Below are 27,897 nucleotides of genomic sequence, written 5' to 3'. Positions count from 1 at the left end.
TAACGGGGGGGGGGGGGGGGGAGATTCTACAAATGGAGCAGAAACGGACGATGGGTGGCCAAAATGAATGTCCACCAGACTTCTTGAGAGACCAGGAAGGTGAAAGGAGACAATAGCTCTAGATTTGAGAGCACTTATTACCAGGTTCATACTGCTGCCCTCCAGTGGTTCCCCATGTTCCATAAGACTGAGCCCACCCCCCCCCCCGGCAATCTACAGAGAAGGTGACAAAGGCGGCAGTGAAGGAGGAGGAGAAACGCCTTTATTGAAGACAGTGTGGACACAGAAGGGGGAATGGAGTGAGAACGTGAGGTGGGGTCCAGGAGCTGGTGCCTTTCTCAGCTCCACTCCTAGAGGCTGAGCAGAAACAGGCTGGCACGCCCTGGCCCAGCACCAACAAGGCCCTGCTCTCCCTTGGGAGAGGGCCTTATGGGTGGGAGGGAGGCAGGAGGCCTGGAGTTCCCACAGAGGGGCCAGAAGCAAGCAGATTTCACCGATCCATGCTGTCATCCGTTGGGCTGGAGAAGCAGGTCTGTAGCAGCTTTTCACAGAACTCCAGCTCCTCCTAGATTTGGGGGGTGGGGAACAAGAGCTGGAACCCTGAATGCAGAGGCCAGTTGCTGCCTACAGCAGCACACCCTGCACCCAGGGACAGCTCCTCTTCCCTCCCCAATACCTGCCTGCCCCAGAACCTTCCCAGGATTCTCTGATCTCTGCTTAAATCCATGACTCATTGTTTCTATTCTCACCCATGTCTGGACTACTTTACAAGACTCCAGAGTCTCCCAGCCTCTGGTCACACCCCACTGATCTGTCCTCACATCCGCCCCCTTGGGCTCTTTCTAACTCCCAGCTACAACTGACCCCTACTTATCCCTACTTAAAACCCCTTCCATGGATACAAACCCCAGAAACCAAGAATAAAAGCACTGACCAGTTGGACTACATAAACATAAAAGGGATCTGCATGGCAAAAAGATGCTCAAAACAAAAATGAAAGAAAAGTTGATGGGGAAAAAACTGCAACTCATCACAAAGGCTAACACAGTTAATCATTAAAGAGCTTTCAAAAATCAGCTGCAGAAACCACCACCCAGTGGTTAAATGGGCAAAGAAGACGAATGAGTTGTTCACAAGAAAGGAAAAAGATGCCCAACTTCACCCATGGAATAAATGCAAGTGTAAACTGGATTCGCCAATCGGCTTGAAAGAAGGTCAAATGGTTTGAGCCACACTGTTCTAGCCAGGATGTCGGAGGCTGGACACCCTCATGACTGGCGTGTGGACCAGTTCAACCTCTACAAAGCACAACTTGGCAATAGGTAACAAAATGGCCTACAACTCTGTAACCTCACCTTTAACTCACCATAACCGGGTCTTTCTCTTTCTAGAAATTTGTTCTGTAGACATACTAACACATATAAAGTAACATAAGTAAACTGTTATTCTTTTAGCAGAGTTGGCAGTAGAGAGGGAGTGGGAACAACATCCATGTCCCTCAAGAGGGGCATGAGAGAGGTGACCCTACCATGCAGCTGTACAAGGAAAGAAGAAAGAGCCTGAACCTAACACACTCCCAGAGATGTTGTGAAAAGGAGTGAAGCGAGGAGCAGGACAGAGGTTAGGATAGGCTGATTTGGCACAGAATGGAAAGAAGAGGAAAAGCACGTGCACGCACAGTTGTTTGTTTGTGCAGATTATCTCAGGAAGGCTACACGAACTGGGAGAGGTACTGGGTGGCTAAAGTCAGGTTGTTCTTTTATCACTTATTTGTTGTTTGTCATCTATTTAAATATCTGTGATTTATAACTTCTTTCTTAATATCTATATAAATATCTAATGAGTTATCACTAATTTGTTACTTATCTATTTGACTAGGAAATTTTACCACTTATATAATATCTAATGAGTTATTTATCATGTATTTGTTACTTATCTATTAATTAAATATTTAATTGGTTCCTATTTATCATTTACTTGTTATTTATCTATCTAATAAATATTTAATTATGTTAATAATTAAAAGACGTCATTAACCCTTTAAGAAACTCAGCTTCTTGTTCTCCCTTCTGTCCCCGGTACTAACACAGCACAGGGTACATGGGAGGTAGCAGTAATGTTTGCTAAATGGGTGACAAGAGAAACACATGAATGGAACATAAAGAAAACATGGAGAACAGGCCGCAGAGGCCCCAAGGGCAGGAACAGGGCTCCCCGCTGCTAACTCCAGCACGGATCCCCTCAGCTAGCCCCACCTGGTACTCCTCATGCTGCTGCAGCAGCTGACAGCGGTGGCGGAGCAGCTCCTCCAGGCCCAGCTCCGGCTCCCGACACTCCCGCACACCCTGGGGGAAGTCTGTCACCAGGCTGTGGGAACAAGAAAGCAGTCCTTGGGACCTCCCTCTGTAGAGCACTCCCACAGGAGCCTGGGCAAGACAGTTCCCCACATTGGGCCTCAGTTCCCCCATCTGTACCATGGACCTCATTCTGCCCCCACCCCACCCCAGGCATCTGTACAAAACATAGTGGCCTGAAGCCAACTCCACATATGGGAGCTGCTCCCCGCTTGCTCGGCTGCTCCACCCTGTTATCTCTTTAGATATTAATCTGCTTGTACTGTGTTGCAAGGGATGGAAGAGGTTTAAGAAAGCTGCTTCCGCCTCCGCGGGCTGGTAGGCCAGAGCCCATTATTGCCATCCTGGGAGGTGGGGGTGCCCATGCCAGGCCACACTCCCTCAGGGACCCAGCACACCTGCACAGGGCTCCAAGCACGTGCTCATGGAAGGGGCTGTGTTCTGTCCGGATGAGGGCCACCAGCTGCTGGACCATCCCCATGGAGCACAGGGTCCCTGAGGGAAGGGCCTTAGGGTCAGAAGGGCAGTCCCCACCCCTCCTCTGTGCACTCCCCCCTCGCCCTGCTACCCAACCTCCCACAGGGACCACCCCAGGTCCCCTGCCCCAGCCACCCCACCTTTGTGTTCCGGGTGGCCCACCAGCAGGTTCTGCAGCAGAAATGCCGACTTGACCTTGAGCTTTTGCACATGCTGCTGCATGGCCCGCATCAACACAGAGAAGCCATCCAGGCGGAGGAACTGCAGAAGCCCAGCCTCCTGCTCTCGGACCAAGCCTAGGGGGAGAGGAGAAAGGATAGGCCTCAAAAGTCATGGTCACCATCGTCACCATCACCATCATCACTATCATAACCATCATCTTCATCATCATCTTCATCACCATCATCACCATCATATCACCATCACCATCAATATCATCACCACCATCATTACCATCATCATCATCAATTTTTATGGGCCTGCACTTCACAAGCATTACCTTTTTCAAGTTTTTTTAATTGAGATACAATTAATGCAAGCTATTAGAAGAAAACTGGCCCCATCCCTCCCTCACTCCGCTCTGGCTCTTGATACCACTGGGGCACCAAGTTCCTCTGTCTGCCCTTTGTGGCCAAGTCACCCCTTGTCTGTTTGTCCACCTGTCTCCCCAATTTTGGACGTGACTTTCCAAATGCCACCTTCTCCAAAACTCCTTCTCTCACCCTTGCCAGAATTCATTCCTCCTTCACCTAATCTCCTATCCAAACCCTCTCTATTGTTCTCCTGGGGCCATTGTGACATAACATATAGGTCTCTGTCCCTGATTTCTGACACCAAGCTCCTAACACCCTTGGAATTTTCTGGGTAATAGAAGCATCTTTTGTCCTAATGAGGCCACTCTGGGTGGTTCCTGGATGGGGGCTGATGACCAGAAAGCCTACACCCTGATTAGAAGCTTGAACTTTTCAGCCCCACCCTCTATCCTCCAGAGAGGGGAGGGGCTGGAAATGGAGTTAATGATCCATCATGCCTACATGAGGAACCCTACATAAAATCCCCAGAGTATGGAGATCAGAGAGCTTCCAGGTTGGTGAACACATCCATGTACGAGAAGGGTGGTGCGCCCCAACTCCACAGGGACAGAAGTTCCTGTGCTCAGGACTCTTCCAGACCTTCCTCTATGTACCTCTTCATCTGGCTGTTCATCTGTGTCCTTTATCACATACTTTATAATAAACCACTAAACATTAAGTCAATATTTTCCAGAGTTCTGGGAGCCATTCTAGCAAATTATAAAACCTGAGGAGAAGGGTTGTGGGAATTTATAGCCAGTCACTCAGACGTGTGGGAGACCCCGACTTTCAACTGCCATCTGAAGTCTCATGGGACTGAGCCCTTCACCTGAGGGGTGTGGACTCCCTTGGGGTAGTTAGTGTCAGAATGGAATAGCAAGACACCCAGTGGCTGTCCAGAGACTAGAGAATTGATTGTTGTGGAAACTGCCTCCATGATTAGTGTTGCAGTATTGTGAGTAAAGGAAATGGGTTTTCATCTAACTTCAAAGAAACACAGAGCTGTCATGTGACCTAGCAATCACACCTCTAGGTATAACTAACTACCCAAAAGAAATCAAAACAAATGTCCACAAAAAAACTTGTCCACACATGTTCACAGCAGTATTAATCACAGTAACCAAAGGGTAGAAACAACCCTGATGTCTAACTGGTGAAAGGATAAACAAAATGTGGTCTATCCATAAATGGAATATTACTTGGGCCATAAAAAGGAATGAAGCACTGATATATGCTATAAACATGGATGAAAACATGGGGCTAAGTGAAAGAAGCCAGACACAAAGGCCACGTATATGATTCCATTTACAAGAAGTGTCCAGAATGGGCAAATCCAGAGACAATAAGTAGACTGGTGGTTGCCAGGGGTTGGGAAGAAGGGGAATGGGGAGAGACTGCTAATTGTACAAGGTTTCTTCTGAGGGTGATGAAAGTGTCCTGGAGTTAGGCAGTGGTGGCAGATGCATAACCTTGTAGATATACTAAAAGCATTATATTGTATACTCAACAAGGATGAATGATATGGCCTGTGAATTATATCTCAATAAAGCTGTTTTTTAAAAGAAAAGGATACAGTCGAATGGGGGCCCTCAGCATGGTGCACGCAGACAGACGGCCGAGCACATGGCTGGCGTGGCCTTGGCTCGAACCCCAGCTCCATGTGTTCTCACAGGGGGCCCTGGGCTGTCACTTAGGCTCCCTGACCTGGCCTCTCCAAAACGTGGATTCAATCATCCCTATCTCAGAGGGTGGGCATGAGGACAAAACAAGTTAACAGTATGCTGGGCCGGGCACAGGCAAGCGCTCACAGAAGTCAGCATCATGCTCGTCAACAGGGCCGAGGCTGAGAACCCTGATGGGCACAAAGCACTTAACCTTATGATGTTCCTGTGTCATTAGGACATGGCCATGACTGGCAGGGGGTTGGCAAGCTCACCACCCTGTCCCTAGCACAGGATCCTGACAGGTACAGGGAAGAGATGAACAAATGAGGCCCCTCTCCCTCTGCCCCCAAGCAGATCCCTGCAGGCCCATCTCTACTACCAGCTCCTGTCCTTGGGGACCGTGGCCCTTCCCGGCAGACCCCGGGACACTCACAGGAAATGGCGAAGAGGGCCTTAACGCGCACCGAATCACAGGGGTCTCGGTCCAGCAGCCGCAGCAGCTTGCGCAGGGCACCCAGGCCCAACACCTGCTCCTGGATGGCTGCCATGTTCTGGCTGCACGTGCCGATAAGCTGTGCTGCCCGCCACCGCAGCCCCGCAGGCCCTGCCTCCAGGTACCGGCCCACCAGCAGGTGCATGCCTGACAGCTGGCAGAAGTCTGTGCACAGAGAGGAGAGGAGAGAGGCCAAGTGTTATCTGCTGAGCTGTGTCTCCCCAGAAGTTACACATTAAACCCCCAGTACTTCAGAATGTGCTGTATCTGGAGATGGGGCCTTTAATAGGTAATTAAGGTGAAACGATGTCATATGACAGGTTCCAATTCAATCTGATTGGTGTCCTTATAGAAGAGATCAGGACACAGACACACAAATCCGCACCCCTACAGATGGAAGTGGCATATTGTCACTCGCTCATTCAGCCTTCCTATCAGCTCCACAGCATTTAGAATAAGCCCCGCGGCACTCACCTCACCCTGCGAGGCCCTGCACACCCAGCATCACTGCCCTCACTCACTCCGTGCTGCCTTACTGCTGCTCCTGTGCAGGCCAGGCATGTTTCCTGCCTCGACCTTTGCACTGGCCATTCCCTCACCCTGGAATGCTTCTTCCAGAGCGAATCCCAAGACATACACTTGCTTCAGGTCTCTGATCAAATACTGCCCCTCAGGGAGGTCTTCTGTGACCACCCTCCCCAGAACTGCTTCCTCTGTTACTCTAGGGAGTGATAGTGAAATCCCACCAGACTAAGGCAAAATGGCCAGTTTGTGGGTATATCAGGGAGGTAGTGGATTGACCCTGCTACCAAGCTAGCTGTGTGTGGGGTGAGAGAAAGTACCATCATTGTTCTTGATGGCAAGGGGACCAAGCAGCAAGGGACAGGGCATGAGGGGCCGGAGTCAGAGCCAGCTTGGAGGAAGGAAGCCTGGAGGCCAGGAAGTCAGGGAGGAGGCCAAGACAAAGGACAAGGGCTGAGCCACCTCAGGACATGCTGAAGAGGCAAGACACAGAAGGGAGACCAGGAGGCGGAAGTGGAAAGACCCTGGTGGCTGAGGGGCAGGCCGGGGTGTACCTGCAGCGTTGTCCATGTTTTCACACAGGTCGGCCAGCAGCTCTAGGGCCCCCTCGCGCTCCTGCTGGTCAGTGGCCAGTTCAGCCTCCCCAGCCGAGGGAGGCATGGGCTGGGATAGCACTCGGAGGCAGTTCTTCATTTGCTCCACCTCCTCCCTCTGGCCCCGGCAGGCGGCCGACATGGCCTCCTGCAACCACTGGCGCCTCTGGGGTGGGGGATGAGGTAGAGCAGGAGGGTGAGGGAAAGAGGCAAACCTCTATCAATAATTCATGAATAACAGTCGTTAATAATAACTGCCAACGTCTGAGAGCTGACTGTTCTTCAATCAACAGATATCTACCAAGCTTCTTTTCCTGACACCAGATCTACGGAGAGATGGACTATGGGGTGGAAGACAGAGAGGGCATGACTCCTAGGTTTTTGTCCTGAGCAACTAGAAGGAGATGGGGAAGACAGTGGGAGAAGCAGATGTGGGGCAGAAGTAGATTAGAGCTCATTTTTGAACATGTTAAGTTTGAGGGATCTATTAAACATCCACGGTAAAGTATTAAATAGGCTTCCTATGGTTCAGGGAGGAGGTCCAGCCTGGACTTAGGTTTCTCAGCCTTGGCTCTACTAACACTTTGAGCTGATAGTTCTGGGGTGGGTGCCGTCCTGTGCACAGCAGCATTCCCCAGCCTTCACCCATTAGATGCCAGTAGCACTGGCCCCCCTATTTGTGACAACCAAGAATGTCTTCACACATTGCCAAATGTCCCCTGGCAGATAAAATCTCCCCCAGTAGAGAACCACTGGCCTAGAGATATACATTTGAGAGTCATCAGAGTAAAGCCTCAACACATGAGGTCACACAGAAAGTGAGCGCAGATAAGAGCCCAGGGACCTCCATCACTAAGAAACTGGGGAATGAGGAAGAACCAACAGAGGAGATGGGGAAGAACAGCCAGTGAGTAGGATGAAAACCAGGACACTATGTCATTCTAGAAGCCAAATGAAAAAAGAGATCAAAGAGAGGGCAGTAATCAATGCTGCTATTCAGTCAAATAAGGTGAGAGCTGAGAACTGGCCACCAGAATTCTTTTTTTTGCCAGGCCCCATGTTTAGTGCTCGTATGAGGTCTCTGTAGTCACAGTCATGGATAGATGTGGGCAAGATGCTAATATTTCTGTGCCTGTTTCCTACCTCATTATCCTAAAGTTTCAAAGATATCATGGATGTAACTGGATTAGTATAAAGTTTCTTATACAGGCAGACCTTGGAGGTACTGCAGGTTCAGCTCTAGACCACCGCAATAAAGCGAGTCTCACAATAAAGCAAGTCATGATCTTTTTGCTGATCGGGGGTGAGGGGGGTCTTCAATTTGTAAATAATGCAACATCCATGAAGCACAATAAAACTAGGTATGCCTGTGGTCATCACCACTACCAACTAAATGTCATATATAATAAATATTGCTATTAATCTCCAAAGCAATGCTATGAAGGAAGCATTATTTTCCCCACTTCACAGATGAGAAAATTGAGGCACAAAAAGGTCGTGACTTGCCCAAGATCACACAGTCGGCCATCTGCAAAGCCTGAAGTCTAAACAAAGCAGTCTTTCCACAGAGCCTGTGCTCCTAATGAGAACATGCTGCCATCTTCACGAGCGCTGCCTATGTGCCTGGCGCTGTGTGGAGGTCTACCTCAACTGTAACCTCAGATCTACCCTAGGAAGTACAGTTATTATTCTTAATATCATCACCAATTTGCAAATGAAGAACTTGAGGCTCAGAGACACTGATATACCCAAGGTCACGCATCTGGATGATGCTGACTCTAGAGAGCCCCTGCTTTTGACCACGAGGCCATTCTGCTTCCCAGCACGGTGCTGGGACCCAGGGATCTGGCCCTCCAGATACTTCTGAGATGTGACCTTCATTCAGTCTACAATAACCCCGTCTAGCACAAATATAGCCTACTGTGCCTTCACACCCCAACTCCCTCCCACCCAGATAGAAAAACTCCAGCTTCTAGCTCCCCAAGCCACACTTCGCAAGATATATCTGTCCCCACAACCCTCACCCTAGCTTCTTGAGCCCCCACCTTTTACCTCCTCACTCATGGGTTCTGGAGGGGGATCTGGCTCCTCAGAGCCCGCCGTGATAGCCATCTGCAGCAGGCCTTGGAGGCTGCGTGGGGGCGGGTGATTGCCCGTGCCCGCCGCCGAGGAGCCGCTGCCGCCTGATGAGCAACCCTGGGAGGCTGGGGGCAGCGCCAGCGGGAGGCGACTGCCCCCCGAACCTTGGTCCGCCATGAGCTGTTTGTGAAGAGAAGAATATGTTGGGGTAAGGGTGGCCACCGCTGAGGTAGCTCTGGCGTGCTGGTGGATAGACTCCTGGGGGGGTCTGCTGGGAAGGTGGCGTTTTAGGGGAGCTCAGCGGTCCCCCGTGACACCGAACCGCTTTGCCCATACCCTCCCTAACCACGGTCCCCTTTCCTTCCTTCATACCAACCGAACCCTTGCCCAAAGTCACAAGCCCCGCCTTCCTCGCTAGCAACAGGCCCCACCCACTCTCCGTAGCAACCTTGCACCCCCCCATCTCCACTGCATGCGTCCCCGTTTCTTAGCAACCCCATTGCCCTGCCTCCAGGGCAACTAGCCCGCCTTAGGTCGTCTAACCAACGAATCTCCTCCCTCCACTCCTAAGAGAGGAGTCAGACGGGGCGAACCTCACCTCTCCAGACCTCGAGTCGCCGCCGATACTAAAGACAGAGTCGCCCGCACCTGCCTCTGGTGGGCGCCGCCATCTTGACCGGAAATACGCACGGTCTCGCCCGGAAGTTCCGATTTCGGGCCGTAGCTTGGGCTGAGGCTCTTTCCTTGCACTTAAGCCCTTCCCACCTGTCCGTATACGGCCCTCGGTCACGCCCATCACGTAGGCTCCGCCCCCGACGGCTGCTCAGTCTAGGCCCCGCCCCTTTTCCGGGTCCTACATCTCAATGAGCCCCGCCTCCTAATTCACCTTGCAAGCTCCACCCTTCCTGGTGTACGCCCTGCTCCTCCCAGGTCTGACTCCACCTCAGGTGGGCCCCACCCACATCCATGTTACCTGCCCCCTATAAACTCTGCCCCACCCCGCCACTTCAGGCTCTGTCCCTGGGCTTTCGGCCTCTCCCTATTAAATCCGCCTCTGTGCCGGTGCGCCAGCCGCTCCCGGTTAGACCCCGCCCCTAACATGGCCCCGCCCTTTATGTCACCACACCCCTTCTTGGTCACACTCCGTCGTCGTGGGTTGTGCGGGTCCCTCACCTCCAGACCTTTTACCCTCCACCTGAGCCCCTACCCCATCTTTTACACGAGCCCAGGGTTTTCACCCCTAATATATGGCCTGAGCAACCTTTGACCCACCCCACCCCTCCTCTTGGCCTCAGTTTCCACATTCATCAACAGGGGCTTCCTGTTCTCCACCCTGCAGTTTCTGTGCAGACCTCTCTTATCACTCCCTTCTTCCTCGTGGAAACTTCCCTCAGTCTTGCCAGGCTTAGGGAAGGGATTCTTGAAGCAAAATGCACAGGTGATGTTGTTTGGGAAGTTTGCTGCCTCCATGCACCAGATTTGGGGCTCAGGGCTGGGATGAGCCTCTGCAGGCTTGGTCTGCAGAGGTGTTTGCTTTGGGCTGGGCTTAAGGATATCCTGGCTCTAGTCTTCCATTAAAGGCTGTCCCCCTCTAGAAAAAGGTAGTCAGCTTCAGGTGGGGCCCACAGTCTCAGATGTATTGAGCTGCTAGGCCTGGATGTGCAAGGTGATATTTTGGGCAGAGATGGAAAGACAAACAGGCTATATGTGCGAGTGTGTGAGTGTGTGGTGTTTGTAGTACTGTGGAGGATAGCTATCAGATAGGGGTCTGGGCCCATTGGTACTCTATTGTATGTTTCCTATGTCTGCTTTTAACATATTAAAAAAAAAAAAACTTAGTGGCTTAAAACAACACAGATTTATTATCTTATGGTTCTGGAGGTCAGAAGTCCAAAATGGGTTGCGGACTTGTGGACTTGTGCTGGACTAGAATCAAGGTGCCAGTAGGACTACGTTCCTTCTGAAGGCTACAGCAGAGAATCTGTTTCCTTGCCATGTCCAGCTTGTAGACACCACTTGCATTCCTTAGATTGTGGCCACATCACTTTGACTTCAGCCTCTATCGTCCCATCTCCTCTGACTCTGAACCTCCTACTTCCCTCTCTCAAGGACCCTGGTGATTACATCTAGGACCCACCCACACAACCGAAGATCATCTCTCCATCTCAAGATCCTTAACTCAATCACATCTGCAAAGACCTTTTTGCCATGTAAGATGTCAAATTCACAGGTTCCGGGAATTAAGATGTGACATCTTTGGGGCCTCTTGTTCAGCCTATTATATCTATGTACATGTAGGCACAAGTCTATTTTATCTGTCTAATATATACATACTTAATTATACATAATACCATATAATATATGTACATATAACATGTAACCGTATATCACATAGTGTTTGTGAACATATGTGTAATATGATAGTAGCCTACATGGTGGTCCCAGGTACTCTACAGAAACCATAACCTTTACAATGATCTGTATGTAGGGTAATCACATATTTTCCATTTAGAGCAAGACACTTGAGAGTGAAAACAGACCCTATTAATAATTACGAATACCAGGCATAAACCAAGACTTCTAAGGCCCAGTGAAATCTGCTTCATCACCTCTTTTCATCTCAGTCTACATCCTAACTCCCCACTAGCCACAATGACCCCTTCAGTGTTCCTAAAACCTACCAGTCGCCCTCCCACACAGAGACTTCATGCTTCCTGTTCCCTCTTGGCACTGTATCTAAAATACTTTGCTCAACAAACACTTCCTGTCCCCCTTCCCTGCTTCAGTCTCCTCTTTAACATTGATTACAACTATATAATAGACCATACATTTTGCCTGTTTATCTTGTTTGATCATTTGCTTCATCCACTAGGATGGGAGCTCCATAGAGCAGGAATCTTTGTTGGTTTGGTTCACCTCTATGCCCTTACCACTTGCAGCAGTGCCTAGGTCAGACTTGGCACTCAATAGAGGTTCATGGAATGAAGGTGGCTGACCAAGAGACTAGAGGCTCATGTGTACACTCTGTAGGGGATTTGGGGGTTAGACTGATGCCTCACAACTTTGAGTACCTGATATAGTTGAGTCCTGGATGGTGTGAAAATCTAGCTGAGCACAGATCCATGAATGTGCTATAGTGGGTACATATAATTATATCGAGGCCCACGTGTGGATCTAGGCACAGAGAATACACAGGGGTCTAATAAAATGTCCAGGGACCTCAAGGGGTTTTGGAAGTTTCTCCATAAGAGCACTGAGGACCCTAAATGGAGATATGGAACCAAGCTGATCTGAAAACATGTGTCCTAGGCTGTGGGTGGATATGGGTAGAGAAAGGATGCTGGTAGAGAAAGAAGTCCCAGGTGGGTGGGCTTGGGGGCCAGAGGAAACAGGTGAGCAGGGTCGGCAATCCCAAACTTCCTTCCTTCCCTCTGCCTCTGTCTCCATCTTTCTGTGCCCCTCCAATCTGTCCCCATCTTCCTCAGCATCTAGCCTTCCACCTATGTGTACTCCCCTTCTATCCCTGTCTCTGCCCGTCTCTCTCTGTAGCTTTCTCTACACTTCCCTGTTTCTCTCCAGCTGTTTTCTGAACCTCCCCCCGTCACTTGTCCATTTTTCTGCCCCTTCTCAGACTGGCTCTTTGCTCCTTTCCCACCTCTCCGTCTTTCCACTTCCTCTCCTTTTCTGTTTTCCTGCAATTCCTTCCCCATCTCCTGTTTCTCTGCTCTCCATTCCTTCCTTCCCTCTGTCTCTGCCCATCTCCATCGTCTCCGTATCCTGCCTCTGCCTCTCCTACCTGCCCCAGCCCCGGATCTGGTCGCCTCCACCTCTCTTGTTGCCACCTCCATCTCTGTGTGGGACTCCATCTCCCTTTGTGCAGCTCCATCCTTGCCGGGTCTGTCTGCTCCTCATCCTTCTCCCTCCATCCTCTCGCGTCCTGCATCCCTCCCTCCCGGCATCCTCCCACCTCCTCGCCATCCCTCCAGCTCGCAGGCCCGCCCCCTGCCCCACTCCCCCTCCCTCTGAAAGGGTTAACTTTGGGGAAGGGCCGGGAGTCCCCGGATGGTGATGTCAGCGTGCCGAAGAGAAAGGACGAGGTGGCGGGGGGGGGAGAGGAGGAAGGAGAGCGCGGAGAAGAAGAGGGGGCGTGGGGACCCTCAGCCTGCAGCATCCATGCCACCTCGGACCCCGGAAGGCGCAGGGAAGGGGGCCAGCCCGGAGGCTGGGGAGGGGCTGCCCCCTGGGCCATGCTGACCCCGGGGCTTGACACCCCCCAGGCCCCCTCCCCAGCTCCGCGGCCCGCCGACTGGGGGGCCCAGCCCAGCCCCCTGGGGACCCCCGGAGAGGTGGGGGGCAGCCGGGGGGGCCGGGACGGAGCAGTCGCCGGCCCCCACCGGAGAGACGGGGCGACCGGCCGCAGGGGGGCCGGCCGAGGGACCGGTCGGGCCGGGACCAAGGGCACCATGTCGTCTGGGGCCAAGGAGGGAGGCGGGGGCTCCCCGGCCTACCACCTCCCGCACCCGCACCCACACCCACCCCAACACGCCCAGTATGTGGGCCCCTATCGGCTGGAGAAGACGCTGGGCAAAGGACAGACAGGTGAGCCAGAGGAGGGGACACTTGGGGCGTGGGCAGGGGGAGCTGGGGGCAGAGGGCGGAACTCACAGGTATTCAAAGGGCAGGGGCTGGCTGCCCAGAGCCCTGGGTCTGGCACTGGAAAAGGGACTTGGGGTCTAGACTGCCCCATCTCCAGAATGGAAGGGGGAGAAGGCTCAGACTCTGAGGTCCTTGAGATGAGGAGGCTGGGGGCCTGGACTCCTGGAGAATGCTGGGGCCAAGGGCTGCCACCTGGTTCCTGGCAGAGGTTGGAGGGGCTTGGCAGCAGTGGGGAAGGGAGGCCAGCCTGCAGCGGAGACAGTGGCATGGGATGGTGGCAGGGGAACAGAGGTCCTTGGTGCAGTACAGCCGCAGGCTGAGGTGAGGCGCCGGACAAACAGGGGTGAGCCCAGGGAGCGGCTTCCCTCTGCACTGTCCTCAGGCCTTGGAGGGTTGTCTGTTGGGGTGACAGGGAGTGAGGCCGGGGCAATGGGGTCTGTAGCATTTTCCCCCTTCCAAGCATGCTCGCTCAGTGTGGGTACTAGGAACAGAGAGGTGGAAGATGCAAGAGGCAAATCCCCCAGCAGTGGCTGTGGAGGGGATCATCCTTTGCTGTTGCTAAACACTTGCCACCAGACATGGCCTCTTTCCTGCCGGGTGAGGGGTGTCCTGAGCAAGAGGTCCAGGGACAGACCCAGGGTCTCTATGAAACTGAGGGCCAGGGCCTGAGGTAGGAGGGGAGAAAGTCAGACCTCCAGATGTGCAGGTGTTGCTGGCCTGAATTCCTGAGTTATGGGGAGGACGAGGCCTGAACCCCGAGTCTGAGGGAGGAGGGGCTGAACCCCGAGTCTGAGGGAGGAGGAGCTGGAGTCTGAGGGAGGAGGCTGGGGGCCTGGACTCCTGGATCTGTGGCTTTGGGGTTTCTCTTGGAGAGTCGGCATATATTTGCGGTTTGCGTGCTCTGAGCTACAGCTGGTATTAAAAGCCAATCAAAGAAAGGGATTGGAAGGTCAGGGTTTGGGAGGAGACGGATGGGATGGTCTGGGAAGCGGGCAAACATGGCATTATATTCCTTGGGAGACATGGAGTCTCCAGAAGATTGAAGTGCAAAAAACTCAAGGAAGTGATGGATTGAAGGACAGAGAGAGGTTTGAAGGAGGCATCTTGGGGGAGACAAAACCATGGAGAGACAGTGAGGAAAGACTGTGGGGAGATGAACCTACACAGCCACCGGGGAAGGACAGAATTAGGGTGAGAATCAGGGTGGCAGTGGAGACAAAGACTAGTGGGTAGATGGACAATCGAGAGGGACAGAATCAGGCAATAGGGAGCAGGGAGAGAACTGTGTCTTGTGGGCATGGCAGCTGTTGGCCCCCAGGAGTTCAGGTCAGGGTGATTCAGGCCCCTGTGAAACAGCCACCAGAAGGAGGAGGAAACAAGGTGGCAAGGGAGAGTTGGCCAGAGTGGGGAAGGGTGGTCTGACAGCACACCCCACCTTTCAATCGTGCTCCCCCAGGGCTGGTTAAACTCGGGGTACACTGCATCACGGGCCAGAAAGTCGCCATCAAGATCGTGAACCGGGAGAAGCTGTCAGAATCGGTACTGATGAAGGTGTGTGTGTGTGTGTGTGTGTGTGTGTGTGTTTTCAGGGGAAGGGGACCTTTGGGAATGGGGGGGAGAGGCGGTGCTGCCCTGCCTTCCTTTGTCACCTCACTGCCCCAGGTGGAGCGGGAGATCGCCATCCTGAAGCTCATCGAGCACCCCCACGTCCTCAAGCTCCATGACGTCTACGAGAACAAGAAATATTTGTAGGTATTTATAGACACCCAGCCCCTCCATGTGCCCTCCCCAACTTCCTAGAGTGGGACCTTTCCGGAAACAAGGTGGGGGGTGGGGGGTTGTGGGAAAACTTGATGTCTCCCTGCTAGGCCACCGAAGGCCCGGTCCCCTCCCTACCGCACAGGGACACCCCTTACACACACATTACCCTGACCTGACCTGATGCTGATGGTTGAACGTGCCCCAGCAACAGGATGGCCAAGCCTGAGCCTCCCCAAGAGTGAGCAGAGGCTGATCCTTCCCCTTACTCCCTAGCCCCAGTCGTGCACCCCACTACACCCCACTACTGGATAATCTGGGTGCCTCGGCCAGACCCAACTCCCCCATCCGCCCTGTCCCTGTTTGCTAAGACAATGGGGCCTAGCCAAGCCCAAGGCCCAGGGACTCCTGCCTCCTACCACACCCCCAATCTGAAGCACTAGGGACCACCTGCTCCCCCAATATAACTCTGGGCGTTATGACTGGACACCCCAACAATGAGACTCCTTAGGAGTTCTGAGTCCCTATCTCAGAGTTAGTTACCCCCCATGAAGGCCGGGGGTGGGGTCCAGCTGTCCAGGCTTCAGACAATAGGCTTTTGTCTGCACTCTGGTGACCCAAGGGACAGCTGGGCTGGCCAGCAGGAGAGGCGATGGCCTTGCTGCCCCCACCACACAGTCCCCAGGATTAACTGACTCCAACACCTATCAGATGCTCAGGCAGGTGTCCCCAGGCGGGAAGCTGCCCTAGACCCAGGAGCTAGTGGGAATTGTAGTCCCCAAGAGCTCCCAGGTGTGGTGGCAGTAGCTACAGCTCCCAAGCCAGGGGCCCTGGGGGCTTCTGGGAGTGAGAATTTTAACCTCCCAGAGCTTCATGGGATTTAGAGTCCTAAAAAGAAAAAATCCAGGTGGCTGATGGGAGTTGTAGTCCTTTGCTTCACAGATGTTGGCTTAGATTGGTGCACGTAGCCTTCATTATTGCCAAGAATTAGTGGGATTTGTGTTTATTCATCTTAAAGGCTTATAGGAATAAGAGGCTTGGCTTTCCAGGGGCCATTGGGTGTATGTTTATGGGTTATCTTTATTTCCCAGAATCCTGTGACAATTGGGAGTGTCTGTCCTCCAGGTGCTAAAGGAGTTGCCTTATCTCCTGAAACAACTAAGAGTCGAAGTGTTAATACTCCTGAAGTTGGCCTACAAGTCTCTGCTGCCCAGGGCTGATGGGAGTTGAATTTTGGCTTCTCGAAGGCTGAAGGGAATTAGGGTCTCTCCCTCTCAGGGGCTGATGGGGATTGGAGTCTATTTCCCTGAAGTTGAAGTAGTGTACACTGCAATGTCATTGCCTAAGAACAGATGAGAATTCCATTATCTGCAGCTCAGAAACTATGGCTTTCCAGAAGCCGATGGAAACGGGCGGCTTTACCCCTCTAGGGGCCTAGGAGAATTGGGATCTCTGTCCTCCAGCTTCTAATGAAGTTACCTTATGTCCTGATGACAACTATTAGTCAAAATGCTGACCCCTGAAGTTGACAGGGGTGTCTCTGCCCAGGGCTGATGGGGATTAAGTTTCCACTTCCCAATGGCTGATAGGAATTGGAGTCTCTACCAGAGAATGATGGGTATTGGAATCTCTTCCTCCAGGAGAGTCATGGGAATTGGAGTCTCCTCTTCCCAGGGACTCATGGGAATTAGGATTCTCTGCCTCCAGAGCCAGTGGGATTGAGATCTTGTGCTAGGGTCGAGGCACGGATGGAAGAGGGAGACCAGGTCTTTGGGCCCCCACATGCCCCGTCCAGCCCTCTGCCCCCTCCATGTCCCTTAGGTACCTGGTTCTGGAGCATGTCTCTGGAGGTGAACTGTTCGACTACCTAGTAAAGAAGGGAAGACTGACTCCCAAGGAGGCCCGGAAGTTCTTCCGCCAGATCGTATCGGCACTGGACTTCTGCCACAGCTACTCTATCTGGTGAGGGCATAACCACTGATCGGCTTCCTGTCTGTGTGAATTTACCAATATGGACATTTCTTAGACATAGAACCTAACTATATGTGGTCTCTCATGACTGGCTTCTTTCACTTTAGCAGAACGTTTTTAGGGTTTATCCGGTGTCAGTGCTTCATTCTTTTTCATGGCTGAGTAATACTCCATCGTATGGATGGACAATGTTTGTTAATCCATTCACCAGTTGATGGACATTTTAGTTCTTTCTCCTTTTGGTTATTATGGATAATGTGGAAATATGATCATCCCTGTACAGGTTTTGGTGTGTATCTTTGTTTTCAGTTCTCTTAGGTACATACCTAGGAGTGGAATTGTTGGGTCCAATGGGAGCTCTATGTTTAGCCTTTTGAGGAAGTATTGGACCATTTTTCAAAGTGGCTGTATCATTGGACATCCTCACCAGCACTCTGTGAGGGTCCAGATCTCTCTACATCCTCGTCAGCACTTGTTATTATCTGACTTTTTGATTATAGCCATCTTTGGGTGTGAAGTGGGATCTAATTGCAGTTTTGACTTACACTTCCCTGATGGCTAATGACACAGAAGATCTTTTCATGTGCTTACTGACCATTTATATATCTTTTTTGGAGAAATGTCTATGCAGATCTTCTACCCATTTTTAATTGAATTAGTTGTTTACTTTATTAAGTTGCAAGAGTTATTTATTCTAGGAACAAATCTTTTATCAGATGTATATTTTTCAAGTTTTTTTTTTCCAGTCTGTGACATGCTTTTGCATTTTTATGACAATGTCTTGTGACAAGAAGTTTACATTTTAATTAACTCCATTTTGTTGATTTTTTTTTGCTTTTACAGTCCATGCTTTATCTGTCCCATTTAAGAAATCTTTGCCCAGTTCTTGCATTTAGGCCTAGGATCCATTTCAAATTAATGTTTGTATTTGGTGGGATGTGTGGTTTGAGGTTCATTTTTTGCATTTGAACGCCCATAGGAAAACATTGTCTTTTGCTCTCTGAATTGCCTTCAGCTCTCAAAGAAAGCTATTAAATAGGCAGCATTTTTATGAGTACAGTGCAAAATAGATGCCTTTGGTTCATCTTCCAACCTCATCAATTTGCACCCCTCTCTCTCTGGGATGGGGATTGGGGATGGGTAGGGATCAGGGTGGAAGCACTCAGACTTGGGACTAAAACTGGGTGATAAAAAGGCAGCCCATTTAAATTGTCAGCACCCCCGTATTGGAAAGACAGTGTCAAACCCCTGACATTAAAAATACTGACCTCCAGGGGGCGATAGTCAACATATTTAACAACCGGTGCAACCTGGTTCTGACCACTTTCAACAGAAACTATAGAATCTCCTGGCTCCACTTCCCACTCTCCATGAGGAGTTTGGCCCCAGGGGAAGGGGTTCCTGAGGGAGGGACCAGTAGCAAGCTTGGGGTGGTGGCAATATTATTTTTATTATTCGGTATAGAAATATTTCAATATTTAAAGAGCCTGATCAATATCAGCCCTGCTCACCCCAAAATATCTCATTTCCTCCATGTTCAAATGTTTGTGGATAAAATGATACAACGTCTGGGGTCTCCTGCAAAATAATTTAGTGGGGGAGAGAGAGCATATGTAGGAGCATCAGTGAGAGAAGATGTGCCCTGGGCTGATAATCGATCAAGCCGGGTGATGGGTACCGAGTACTTCCCTATATTCTTCTCTCTACTTTGGGGCGTGTTTGAAATTGTCCATAATCAAAGTTGCCAGAAGTGTCCCCTCTGAGAGATGGTGAATGGGGTCTAGGCCTCTAGGAGAAGGGCAGAGGCCTGAGCCCCAGCTATCTGTCTCAGCCACAGAGACCTGAAGCCCGAGAACCTGCTTCTGGATGAGAAGAACAACATTCGCATTGCAGACTTTGGCATGGCATCCCTGCAGGTGGGGGACAGCCTGCTGGAGACCAGCTGTGGGTGAGTCGGGGGCCTAGCCTCCTGAGTCTCAGGGAGAGGGCCAGAACCTGGTCAGAGGCTCATGCCACATCTCTCCCCCAGGTCCCCCCACTATGCGTGTCCAGAGGTGATTAAGGTGAGTGAGGAGCAGGTGGAGGGGAAAGGAGTGGAGAGAGCCTGGCTGAGCGGGGAGCTTCATGGCTGGCCCTACATCCTTGTAGGGGGAAAAGTATGATGGCCGCCGGGCTGACATGTGGAGCTGTGGTGTCATCCTCTTTGCCCTGCTTGTGGTAAGGTGCCCCTCACCCCTCCTGCTCCATTTCTAGAACAATCCTGCCTGGTAGGAGCCTGGAATGTGAAGTTCCATCCTCACTCCAAAAATTGTCTGCCAAATATTTAACTGGTAACAGGAAGGTGGGGGGTGATCCTGGAGGTGAGCATTCAGTCACACAACTGTGGGATAGTCCCCAGGGATAGGGGGATCCCTGAAAGGAATGAGGCTGCCAGGAGCCCTTGGAGGACTTGGGACAATGGCTGGTCATTTGTCACCAGGGGGCTCTACCCTTCGATGATGACAACCTCCGCCAGCTGCTGGAGAAGGTGAAACGGGGCGTCTTCCACATGCCCCACTTCATTCCTCCAGACTGCCAGAGCCTCCTGAGGGGGATGATTGAAGTAGAGCCCGAGAAGAGGCTTAGTGTGAGTTGGAGGGACCAGGACAAGGATGGGGACAGTGGGTGATGAGGTAAAATCCCGAGGGGAGTCATGGGGGAGTCGCTGCCTGAGTCTCAGCCCCAAGTCCTGCAAACATGCCACTCCTAAAGGGGACGGGGGACCCCTTAAGCGGAGGGATCATGCACAAACCGGCCCTCCGGAGGAAGCGCGGGCAGGGGCTGGATGCCACTGAGCGTGTGGAAAATGTAGCCAGGCCGGTCCAGAGTAGTCAGACTGCTGCGCGTACGCAGGGCAATGCACACGGCCGCCACTAGGGGGAGACCTTAGCCGTCGTCCTGCATGTGTTTACAGGGAGGGTAGGGGGCGCAGTTAGGGACCCCTAACACCACCTCATCAGCTTTCCTTACGGCCAATTGTGAATCATACGACCTCACTTCTGCTTCTCTATGACCCACTCCCCTCACAGCTGGAGCAAATTCAAAAACATCCCTGGTACCTGTGAGTATGGGGGAACTGGACACAGGGGTCCCCTGGGGGAAAAGGGACAGGGGCTCAAATATCAAGGGCTTCCAAAGCAGGAGAGCCGACTAGGGGCTGGGAGGCCCAGGTCCCTGAGTGAGGAGGGGCTAAGGACTCAGACTTCTGAGTTCTAGGGGAAGAGGGCACAGGTGGAGGAGAGGATGGGGCCTGGACTCTTGGGTTCCTAAGAGAGGGACAGGCTGAGACCCAGGACCCCTGAGTCGGAGATGAAAGAGAGGGCTAGAGTCCCAAATGCCAGGTTCTCTGTGATGTTTCTCTCTGTCCCCAGAGGTGGGAAACACGAGCCAGACCCATGCCTGGAGCCAGCCCCAGGACGCCGGGTGGCCATGCGGAGCCTGCCATCAAATGGAGAGCTGGACCCCGACGTCCTGGAGAGCATGGCTTCACTGGGCTGCTTCAGGGACCGGGAGCGGCTGCACCGTGAGCTCCGCAGTGATGAGTAAGACCCCCGCGGAAATACATGTAGACAGCAGGGGCATATTTGAAATTGTCCATAATCAAAATTGCCAGAAGTGTATCCCTCTGAGAGGTGGTGATTGGGGTCTAGGTTCTCAAGACCACTGGCAGGGACAAGCCAGGCCTCCAGATGGGGCATGGCTTAAAACTTCCTCGGGGACCTGTTCCTAGAGGAACCATGACTACAATGGGCCTTGGGACCAACGGGAAAAAGATAAACAATTACAAAAAATATGAATAGATACTGAGGCTGACTTAGACAGTGTGCCTCCTAAAACACTTACGTAGAGTAAGTGATCAAATTTTAAATATTATTATCACTATTATTATTATTGTTATTATTGAGGTAGGCTGAGATGTACACCAAGACAAAGGAATGAACCACTTTGATACCAGGAAATTGGAACCATATACAGAGATACTGGGTGGACTGAGCCCCCAGAGAGCCACAGCTGCAGGGAGGGGACGAGACCACCTCTGGGACTTGACCTCTAGCCTCAATCCTCTGCTACCCACCCATAGGGAAAACCAAGAAAAGATGATATATTATCTGCTTTTGGATCGGAAAGAGCGGTATCCCAGCTGTGAGGACCAGGACCTGCCTCCCCGGAATGATGTTGGTGAGCAGGCAGGGCTGGGAGTCCAGGCCCCAGGTTCCTGAGGGAGGATAGAGCTACAGGACCTGAGCCTCAGGGTGCAGACTCCTTGACTTGCTTTGTCAAAACCCTCCCCACTCTGGGCCTCAGTTTCCCCATCTGTCTGAGCACCATGTACAGCTGGACAAATCAGTCTCTTGACTGGCCCTCAGACCCCCCTCGGAAGCGTGTGGACTCCCCTATGCTGAGCCGTCACGGGAAGCGGCGGCCAGAGCGGAAGTCCATGGAAGTCCTCAGCATCACAGATGCCGGGGGTGGCGGCTCCCCGGTGCCCACCCGACGGGCCCTGGAAATGGCCCAACACAGCCAGAGGTGGGGACCCTGCTCCTTGGATGGGATACCTAGTCCTGGGTGGGGAGGGAGTTCAGGATTCTAACCCCATCCCCACCTCCAAGGTACTGTGTGATTGGGACAAGTCACCTGCCCTCTGTGGGCCCAATATCTCCATCTTGAAGGAGTGTAGAAGGGAGAGGACAGCTGAGCCTTTTGGAACCCTCCCTCCTGATTTTCTTAATCTATCCTGGAAACAGATCCCGTAGTGTCAGTGGAGCCTCCACCGGTCTGTCCTCCAGCCCTCTGAGCAGCCCCAGGGTAAGGCCAAGTCTCCAGTGAATGGAGAAGGGGTAAGGCGGGTAAAGACACTGTGGAGCAGAGATTGAACAGCAGAAACTACAGTTCCCGTAAAGTCTAGAGACATTGCCTCCTTGACCTTAAAGGGCCGAGGACCCAAGGCCTTGGTAGTATTTTAGGCCACTGGCCATTTCCACCTCCATAGGGCTGGGTTCTCAGTGTGTCTGAGGGGTTCATTTACTCATCTAACGTTAACTAATTGAGTGGTTACTGTATGCCAGTCACTGCTGGGTTTACTTCCTGCCCCGACAATGGTTTTTTGTTTTGTTTTGTTTTGTTTTGTTTTGGGGAAGTAGGGGACTAGTTGGACTACAAGTTCCAGAATGCATTGGGGTCCGCTTGCCCAAGTGCGTGTGGGGGACCCCTAGAGCCTCCCGGCAGTTGTAGTTCATCCTCTCACCCACCTCCACTCCTCCGCAGAGTCCGGTATTTTCCTTCTCACCGGAGCCCGGAGCTGGAGATGAGGCTCGGGGCGGGGGCTCCCCGACTTCCAAAACGCAGACTCTGCCTTCTCGGGGCCCCAGGGGTGGAGGCGCCGGGGAGCAGCCCCCGCCCCCCAGTGCTCGCTCCACTCCCCTGCCTGGTCCCCCAGGCTCCCCGCGTTCCTCTGGGGGGACCCCCTTGCACTCGCCCCTGCACACGCCCCGGGCCAGCCCCACCGGGACCCCAGGAACAACACCACCCCCAAGCCCCGGTGGTGGCGTCGGGGGAGCCGCCTGGAGGAGTCGTCTTAACTCTATCCGCAACAGCTTCCTGGGTTCCCCTCGTTTTCACCGGCGCAAGATGCAGGGTACGGGGTCCCTAGGAGAACAGGGGCTGGGGGCTAACATCCTAGTCCGCTCAGGAGGGGGCTGGGGACCCAGATTCCCACATCCTAGAAGAGTGGGTTGTGAGCACAGTTGCAGGTGGTAGGGAAAGGAGGAGGAGATGGGGCCTCGGCCTCCGCCTCCGAAGGATGCGGCCCTTGGAGCTCTGGTTCACCTTCCCATTGGCTCATGGCAAGCAAGCCCCACCCATAGGGGGCATGGCCTAACGGGTCAGCATGCTATTTGAGGTTTAGTTACCGGGAGATGAAGAGGCACTGGGTCTGGACCCCCTAGTTAAAGGGAACTGCTGGACACGAAGATGGTGAACGAGTGTTGACCATGCTCACCCCTTCTCCCCACTCTCCCCCAGTCCCCACCGCTGAGGAGATGTCCAGTTTGACGCCAGAGTCCTCTCCAGAGTGAGTGTGACGGGGAAGAGAAGAGACCGGGTGGAGGCGGGGAGGGGAAATTCATTCCCTCAGCCCCTTCCTGAACCTCTTCCAACCATCCCCTCCCACTCAGGCTGGCAAAACGCTCCTGGTTCGGTAACTTCATCTCTTTGGACAAAGAAGAACAAATATTTCTCGTGCTAAAGGACAAACCTCTCAGCAGCATCAAAGCGGACATTGTCCATGCCTTCCTATCGGTGAGGGGCCTGGGTCCCTAGTATCCTGGCCACCATAGAACTACAAATCCCAGCAGCCCCTGGGGTTTACCCCCTTAAGACTGGCCTGCCTTCCTCCTGTGCCTCATGGGATTTGTAGTTTTTCAGTCAGAATTGGGTTTAGTCATTGTGGGGACAAGGAGGCAGGAGAGGTTTATTGTGCCCTGGGGCCTGGAAGTGGTAAATAGGATCCTGAATTACAGTTACCACAAATTAGTGTCCCTTAAGGATTGATGATTTGCCATTTCCCTACCATTACATTGGGATTCAGTTGCTCAGCCCTTCCTCCTATACCTTGTTTTTCGTAGGACAGAGAAAACTACAAGTCACAACAGGCAATGGGGCCTCCCAATGGCTTTTCTGTTATTTTGCACCTGTGGCTGATGGGACTTGTAGTTCCTTGGATAGCCATGGTAGTTGGGTTAGTTATCCTTTCCCTAGAATCAGGTCACTGGAATCAATCCTCCATGTGTCCCCCACCTCCCTCAGATCCCCAGCCTGAGTCACAGTGTGCTGTCACAGACCAGCTTCAGGGCTGAATATAAGGCCAGTGGCGGCCCCTCCGTCTTCCAGAAGCCCGTTCGCTTCCAGGTGGACATCAGCTCCTCTGAGGGGCCAGAGCCCTCCCCTCGAAGGGATGGCAGTGGTGGTGGTGGCGGTATCTACTCTGTCACCTTTACGCTCATCTCTGGTAAGTTTCCCTCAAGTGGACTGCCCCCAGCCCAGTGTTTGGGATGCTCAAGACAGCTGAGGTAGGATAGCCGCCCAGGAGGGCAGCACCACCAGGGAAGAGGACATAGTGCTCAGCTGGTACTGACCGTGTGCACCCTTCCTCACTCAGACCCCCACATTCTCTCTTTCCCCCTTTTCTCATCAGCATTTAATGTATTGTCATATTTACTTACAACATGCCTAGTGCTTTATACGTACTAGTTTCTCAAAGCTTCCCAGAAGCCTTTGAGGTGTTAGTAATCACCCGCTTGACAGAGAAAAAAACTGAGTCCTAAATTGACTCAACCAGAGTCAAACTGCACTCTGTGACCGAGCTGGGGCTCAACCTAGGCCTCCTGACCTTGCAGTGCAAAGCTCTACGTACTACTTTAAGACCGTTCATCAGAAGAGCAAAGACATGGGGTGCTTCTTTCTTTCAGGCCATTCCTGCACCCAGAGCAGACATTACCAATCTATCAATCACAGCACTTCTTCCTGCTGAGCTCAGGACAGCCTCAAACTCCAGGCAGCCACAACCAATCAAGAGCTGGCACAAGAGATGACAACCACAGAAATGCCTTGTTTCCAATTATACTTTTTCCCTGAGTCCTGATAAGAAGAGTTTGGGGAATGAGGGATATCTATTTGCTCTCCTTGTCACCAACGTTAATATGTCACGACTAGGAGATGAGCTTTCTCCCAGAGTTTCTAAACCAGGCTGTTAAGAAACACTGGGGTGTTACATCACTTCAATGAATTATGGCTCTTTTTTTCTTCCTTAAAGACTAATATGCAGAATGTTCTTAGTTTTAACATTTTTTTCCTTCTATTGATTTTTCTTACATATCTGGCTTTTCATGGTCTCCACTAGAAAATAACAAGCAATAAAACCCATTTATATAGAAAACAATAACCATTGTTATTTTAAATCCAATGTTTCTTAGCTCCATGGATTTATGCCTAGCCCTAACAGGGGAAGAAATTGTGACCCCTTTGCTGGGCAGAGGGTGGGAGGGCCTTCCTTGTCCCCACCTGTCCCCAAGTCAGTATGTTTACCTGCTTTTTCCAGGTCCCAGCCGTCGGTTCAAGCGAGTTGTGGAGACGATCCAGGCACAGCTTCTAAGCACTCATGACCAGCCTTCTGTGCAGGCCCTGGCAGGTGGGAGGCAGGGGATGAGGGGCTGTCTCCTTTTTCTGTCCCGTGAGGTGGAGGGGTCTGCAGGCGAGGCTCTAGCTGTGGGGACGCAAGGCTTACCTGTTCTTGCATTGTCACTATTATTTTATTTTGTCGAGGCCTCACCTGCAAAGCTGTGAGCAGGTTCTTGCAGAAACTGGGACCTTTCTGGCCCTGTTGAGTTGCCTTTCAAAGACTCAGCCTCATCTGGGAGCATGCGCTCTGTGCCCCAGGGGGTGACTTGTTGGCTCAGCCCCACTCCTGAGATATGAAGGCTCCTCCCCTTGGCATAGGGGTTCCCTAGGCACCACAGTGAAAGGGAGCAGGCAAACAGGACCCCATCCAGGAGGGCAGGAGCCTGGGTGGCCTTGTCACGGGAGAACGCCAAGTCCCAGGGTCAGATCTGCTTGGGAGCAGTGGTTCCAGACTGGGGGCCCATTTTGACAAGGTCAGAATTGACAGGGCTGACATCAAGGTGTCCCAGACTACACTCCCTCCTTTCAGGCTGGGGACAGGGATCTGGTTCTGTCCTCAGAAGCCACAGGCCCACATTCCTTTGCTTATCACTTATCTTCACAGCTGGTGACATTTCATCTCCTTGAAGGTCATCCTGTGATCACATTTCCTTGTGACCCTGACCTCAGCTGAGAAAAGTTCTTTTAAGGACCCACCCAGATAATCCAAAACAATTGTCCCACTTCGGGGTTCTAACCTTGGTCACAACTGCAGAGTCCTTTTTGCCTTATAAAGTAACCCAGTCACAGCTCTCAGTTTTCGGAGGGAGACATCTTTGGAGCGGGGCATGATTTGGCCTACCTCAGCCCCCCAGGGGACGTCTGGAGACATTTTTGATTGTCTTAATTTGGGGGGAAAGGGGTGCTCCTGGCATCTCATGGGTGGAGGCTAAGGATGCTACAGAATATCCCATAGTGCACAGGATGCCCTCACAGCAAGGAGTTACCTGGCCCCAAGCGCCACTAGTGGGGAGTGGGGAAACCCTGCTTTATTAGTCTCCACTGGGCCTAGTTGCCTGGGGCAACAAGAAAGCGAGCTAGGCTCCCTGAACCTTTCTAGACCCAGTTGCCAAGGAAAGCTGGCCTTAGCAACCAGGGTTCCCAAAAGGGGACACCCTCAAAGATGTAGGATCAATGGGCACCCTTGGGGCCTTAGCCACATGTCTTATAAAGGGGAATAGGGTAGGGGGCAACCTCCAGTCTGACCCAGGAACAGGGAGCGCCTTATTGGTTGTCATGAAAACGAGGTCTCCAGCAATCAGTGTCTCCTAAGGGGGCCATTCTCTGCCAGAGGACCTTAGGTGCTGTTTTGGGCCCCATAGAAATTGCTAGGTGACCACTGGCAACCATTGCTGCTACCACAGTTCCCTAGTCTGGGGGATTGAGACCCTACAAAAAGGTGATCCCAGTCAGGCAGACCCAACTGGGAGGGCGGGGACCCCAGCTCCACAGCAAGGGTAGTGGGAGGTAAGGGGGACCCTCTTGCTGTAATCTGGGAGATTCAGATCTTACTTGCTGCCACATAAGCGGTCCCTTAGCAAATAGCGCTATAACCAGAGGCTCTGAGAATGTCTCCCCTAGTTGGGCAACTGGGTCTCACTTGGACAAACTTGACCTGATTTCCAAAGGCCACTAGGATCAGAGGGGGCCTAGGAAGCACGGCCTGTTGTCCTAGGGTTGCCAGGCCTGGTTGCTGGCATGTAACCCTCTGGCAACCATCTCCCCAGGCCACCAACCCTGTGTTGGGGGCTCGGGCCTCAGCACGGTGTCATTGGAGCATGTTCCCTGGGGTTTGGCAGCTTTGGGGTCACTGAGGGCAGTTGATAGCAGGAGCCTCCACGCCAAACTCCCTAGGGCCTGTGACAAACCACTTCCTCCCCACAGATGAGAAGAACGGGGCCCAGATCCAGCCTGCCAGCACCCCACCCCGGAGCCTGCAGCCCCCGCCTGGCCGCCCAGACCCAGAGCTGACCAGCTCCCCACGCCGAGGTCCCCCCAAGGACAAGAAGCTCCTGGCCACCAATGGGACTCCTCTGCCCTGACCCCAGGGGGCCAGGGAAGGAGGGGAGCCCCCTCCACCCCCCTTCCCTGCCCCCCAACTGTGAATCTGTAAATAGGGCCCATGGAGTACATAGGGAGGGGGGGACACAAACCTGGCCTTGCCCTGCAGGGATGGGGCTCAACGGCCGTGCCCAGTGTTGTTTTAGGGGACTGGGGTGGGAGCTGTTTTATTTTATTTATTGATTAATTTATTATTTATTTATTGACTGATCTCTGCGGTGGGAGGAACAGGCTGGCTAGTGGCTTAGCAGATCCGACAACAGGCCATCTGTCCTTATGTCCCCAACCCCACCCCCACTTCCTGGACTCCAGTCCCCTGATCCGCCCCCTCCCCCCACAACCTTCTGTACGGATTTGCTCTCTGGAAGGAATTCTGGTTTTGCGTGATCCTGCCTGCGTCTGTGTCTCTGATTCCGCCAGCGGCAAAAAACAAAAATAATAACA

At 52.4% G+C, this 27,897-nt stretch overlaps 2 protein-coding genes across 9 annotated transcripts; one reads left to right on the top strand and one right to left on the bottom strand.

Annotated features, from left to right (window-relative positions):
• Positions 1 to 240: 240 nt before the first annotated feature.
• Positions 241 to 9,510, bottom strand: HSPBP1 (HSPA (Hsp70) binding protein 1). 2 transcript variants are annotated; one of them, XM_039857135.1, is made up of 8 exons: positions 9,353 to 9,510; positions 8,728 to 8,934; positions 6,637 to 6,841; positions 5,501 to 5,725; positions 2,972 to 3,127; positions 2,753 to 2,849; positions 2,256 to 2,367; positions 241 to 565 (listed from the first exon to the last, which is right to left on the bottom strand). In XM_039857135.1, exons 2-8 carry the CDS (start codon positions 8,929 to 8,931, stop codon positions 491 to 493), a joined length of 1,074 nt encoding a protein of 357 aa, XP_039713069.1. In that variant the 5' UTR covers positions 8,932 to 8,934; positions 9,353 to 9,510; the 3' UTR covers positions 241 to 490. The 2 variants fall into 2 exon arrangements, with proteins under 2 accessions (XP_039713069.1, XP_039713070.1); XM_039857136.1 differs by lacking the exon at positions 9,353 to 9,510 and adding an exon at positions 9,127 to 9,157.
• A 2,707-nt stretch (positions 9,511 to 12,217) lies between these two features.
• Positions 12,218 to 27,883, top strand: BRSK1 (BR serine/threonine kinase 1). 7 transcript variants are annotated; one of them, XM_039857128.1, is made up of 19 exons: positions 12,218 to 13,353; positions 14,867 to 14,961; positions 15,073 to 15,158; positions 16,990 to 17,130; positions 18,971 to 19,087; positions 19,169 to 19,202; positions 19,288 to 19,356; positions 19,619 to 19,765; positions 20,208 to 20,239; positions 20,550 to 20,720; positions 21,260 to 21,357; positions 21,546 to 21,705; positions 21,924 to 21,984; positions 22,444 to 22,813; positions 23,200 to 23,248; positions 23,352 to 23,475; positions 23,983 to 24,184; positions 25,274 to 25,363; positions 27,277 to 27,883. In XM_039857128.1, exons 1-19 carry the CDS (start codon positions 13,002 to 13,004, stop codon positions 27,432 to 27,434), a joined length of 2,556 nt encoding a protein of 851 aa, XP_039713062.1. In that variant the 5' UTR covers positions 12,218 to 13,001; the 3' UTR covers positions 27,435 to 27,883. The 7 variants fall into 7 exon arrangements, with proteins under 7 accessions (XP_039713062.1, XP_039713063.1, XP_039713064.1 ...); XM_039857129.1 differs by having other exon boundaries at positions 13,064 to 13,353; positions 14,867 to 14,949; positions 27,277 to 27,584; XM_039857133.1 differs by having other exon boundaries at positions 13,065 to 13,353; positions 15,073 to 15,162; positions 27,277 to 27,584.
• The last annotated feature ends 14 nt before the right edge of the window (positions 27,884 to 27,897 follow it).

The sequence above is a fragment of the Pteropus medius genome, unplaced genomic scaffold, assembly GCF_902729225.1.
Source record: "Pteropus medius unplaced genomic scaffold, Ma_sr-lr_union100, whole genome shotgun sequence".
Lineage (NCBI taxonomy): Eukaryota > Metazoa > Chordata > Mammalia > Chiroptera > Pteropodidae > Pteropus > Pteropus medius.
This window is presented reverse-complemented; position numbering and strand designations above follow the sequence as displayed.

Coding starts and splice junctions, on each gene's coding strand:
- HSPBP1 (XM_039857135.1), bottom strand. CDS start 8,931: ATGGCGGACCAAGGTTCGGGGGGCAGTCGCCTCCCGCTGGCGCTGCCC. Junction 6,842..8,727: donor CAGAACCCATGAGTGAGGAG/GTAAAAGGTGGG, acceptor CCCCCACCCCAG/AGGCGCCAGTGGTTGCAGGA. Junction 5,726..6,636: donor AAACATGGACAACGCTGCAG/GTACACCCCGGC, acceptor CTCTGTGCACAG/ACTTCTGCCAGCTGTCAGGC.
- BRSK1 (XM_039857128.1), top strand. CDS start 13,002: ATGCTGACCCCGGGGCTTGACACCCCCCAGGCCCCCTCCCCAGCTCCG. Junction 15,159..16,989: donor TACGAGAACAAGAAATATTT/GTAGGTATTTAT, acceptor CATGTCCCTTAG/GTACCTGGTTCTGGAGCATG. Junction 21,985..22,443: donor GCCCTCTGAGCAGCCCCAGG/GTAAGGCCAAGT, acceptor ACTCCTCCGCAG/AGTCCGGTATTTTCCTTCTC.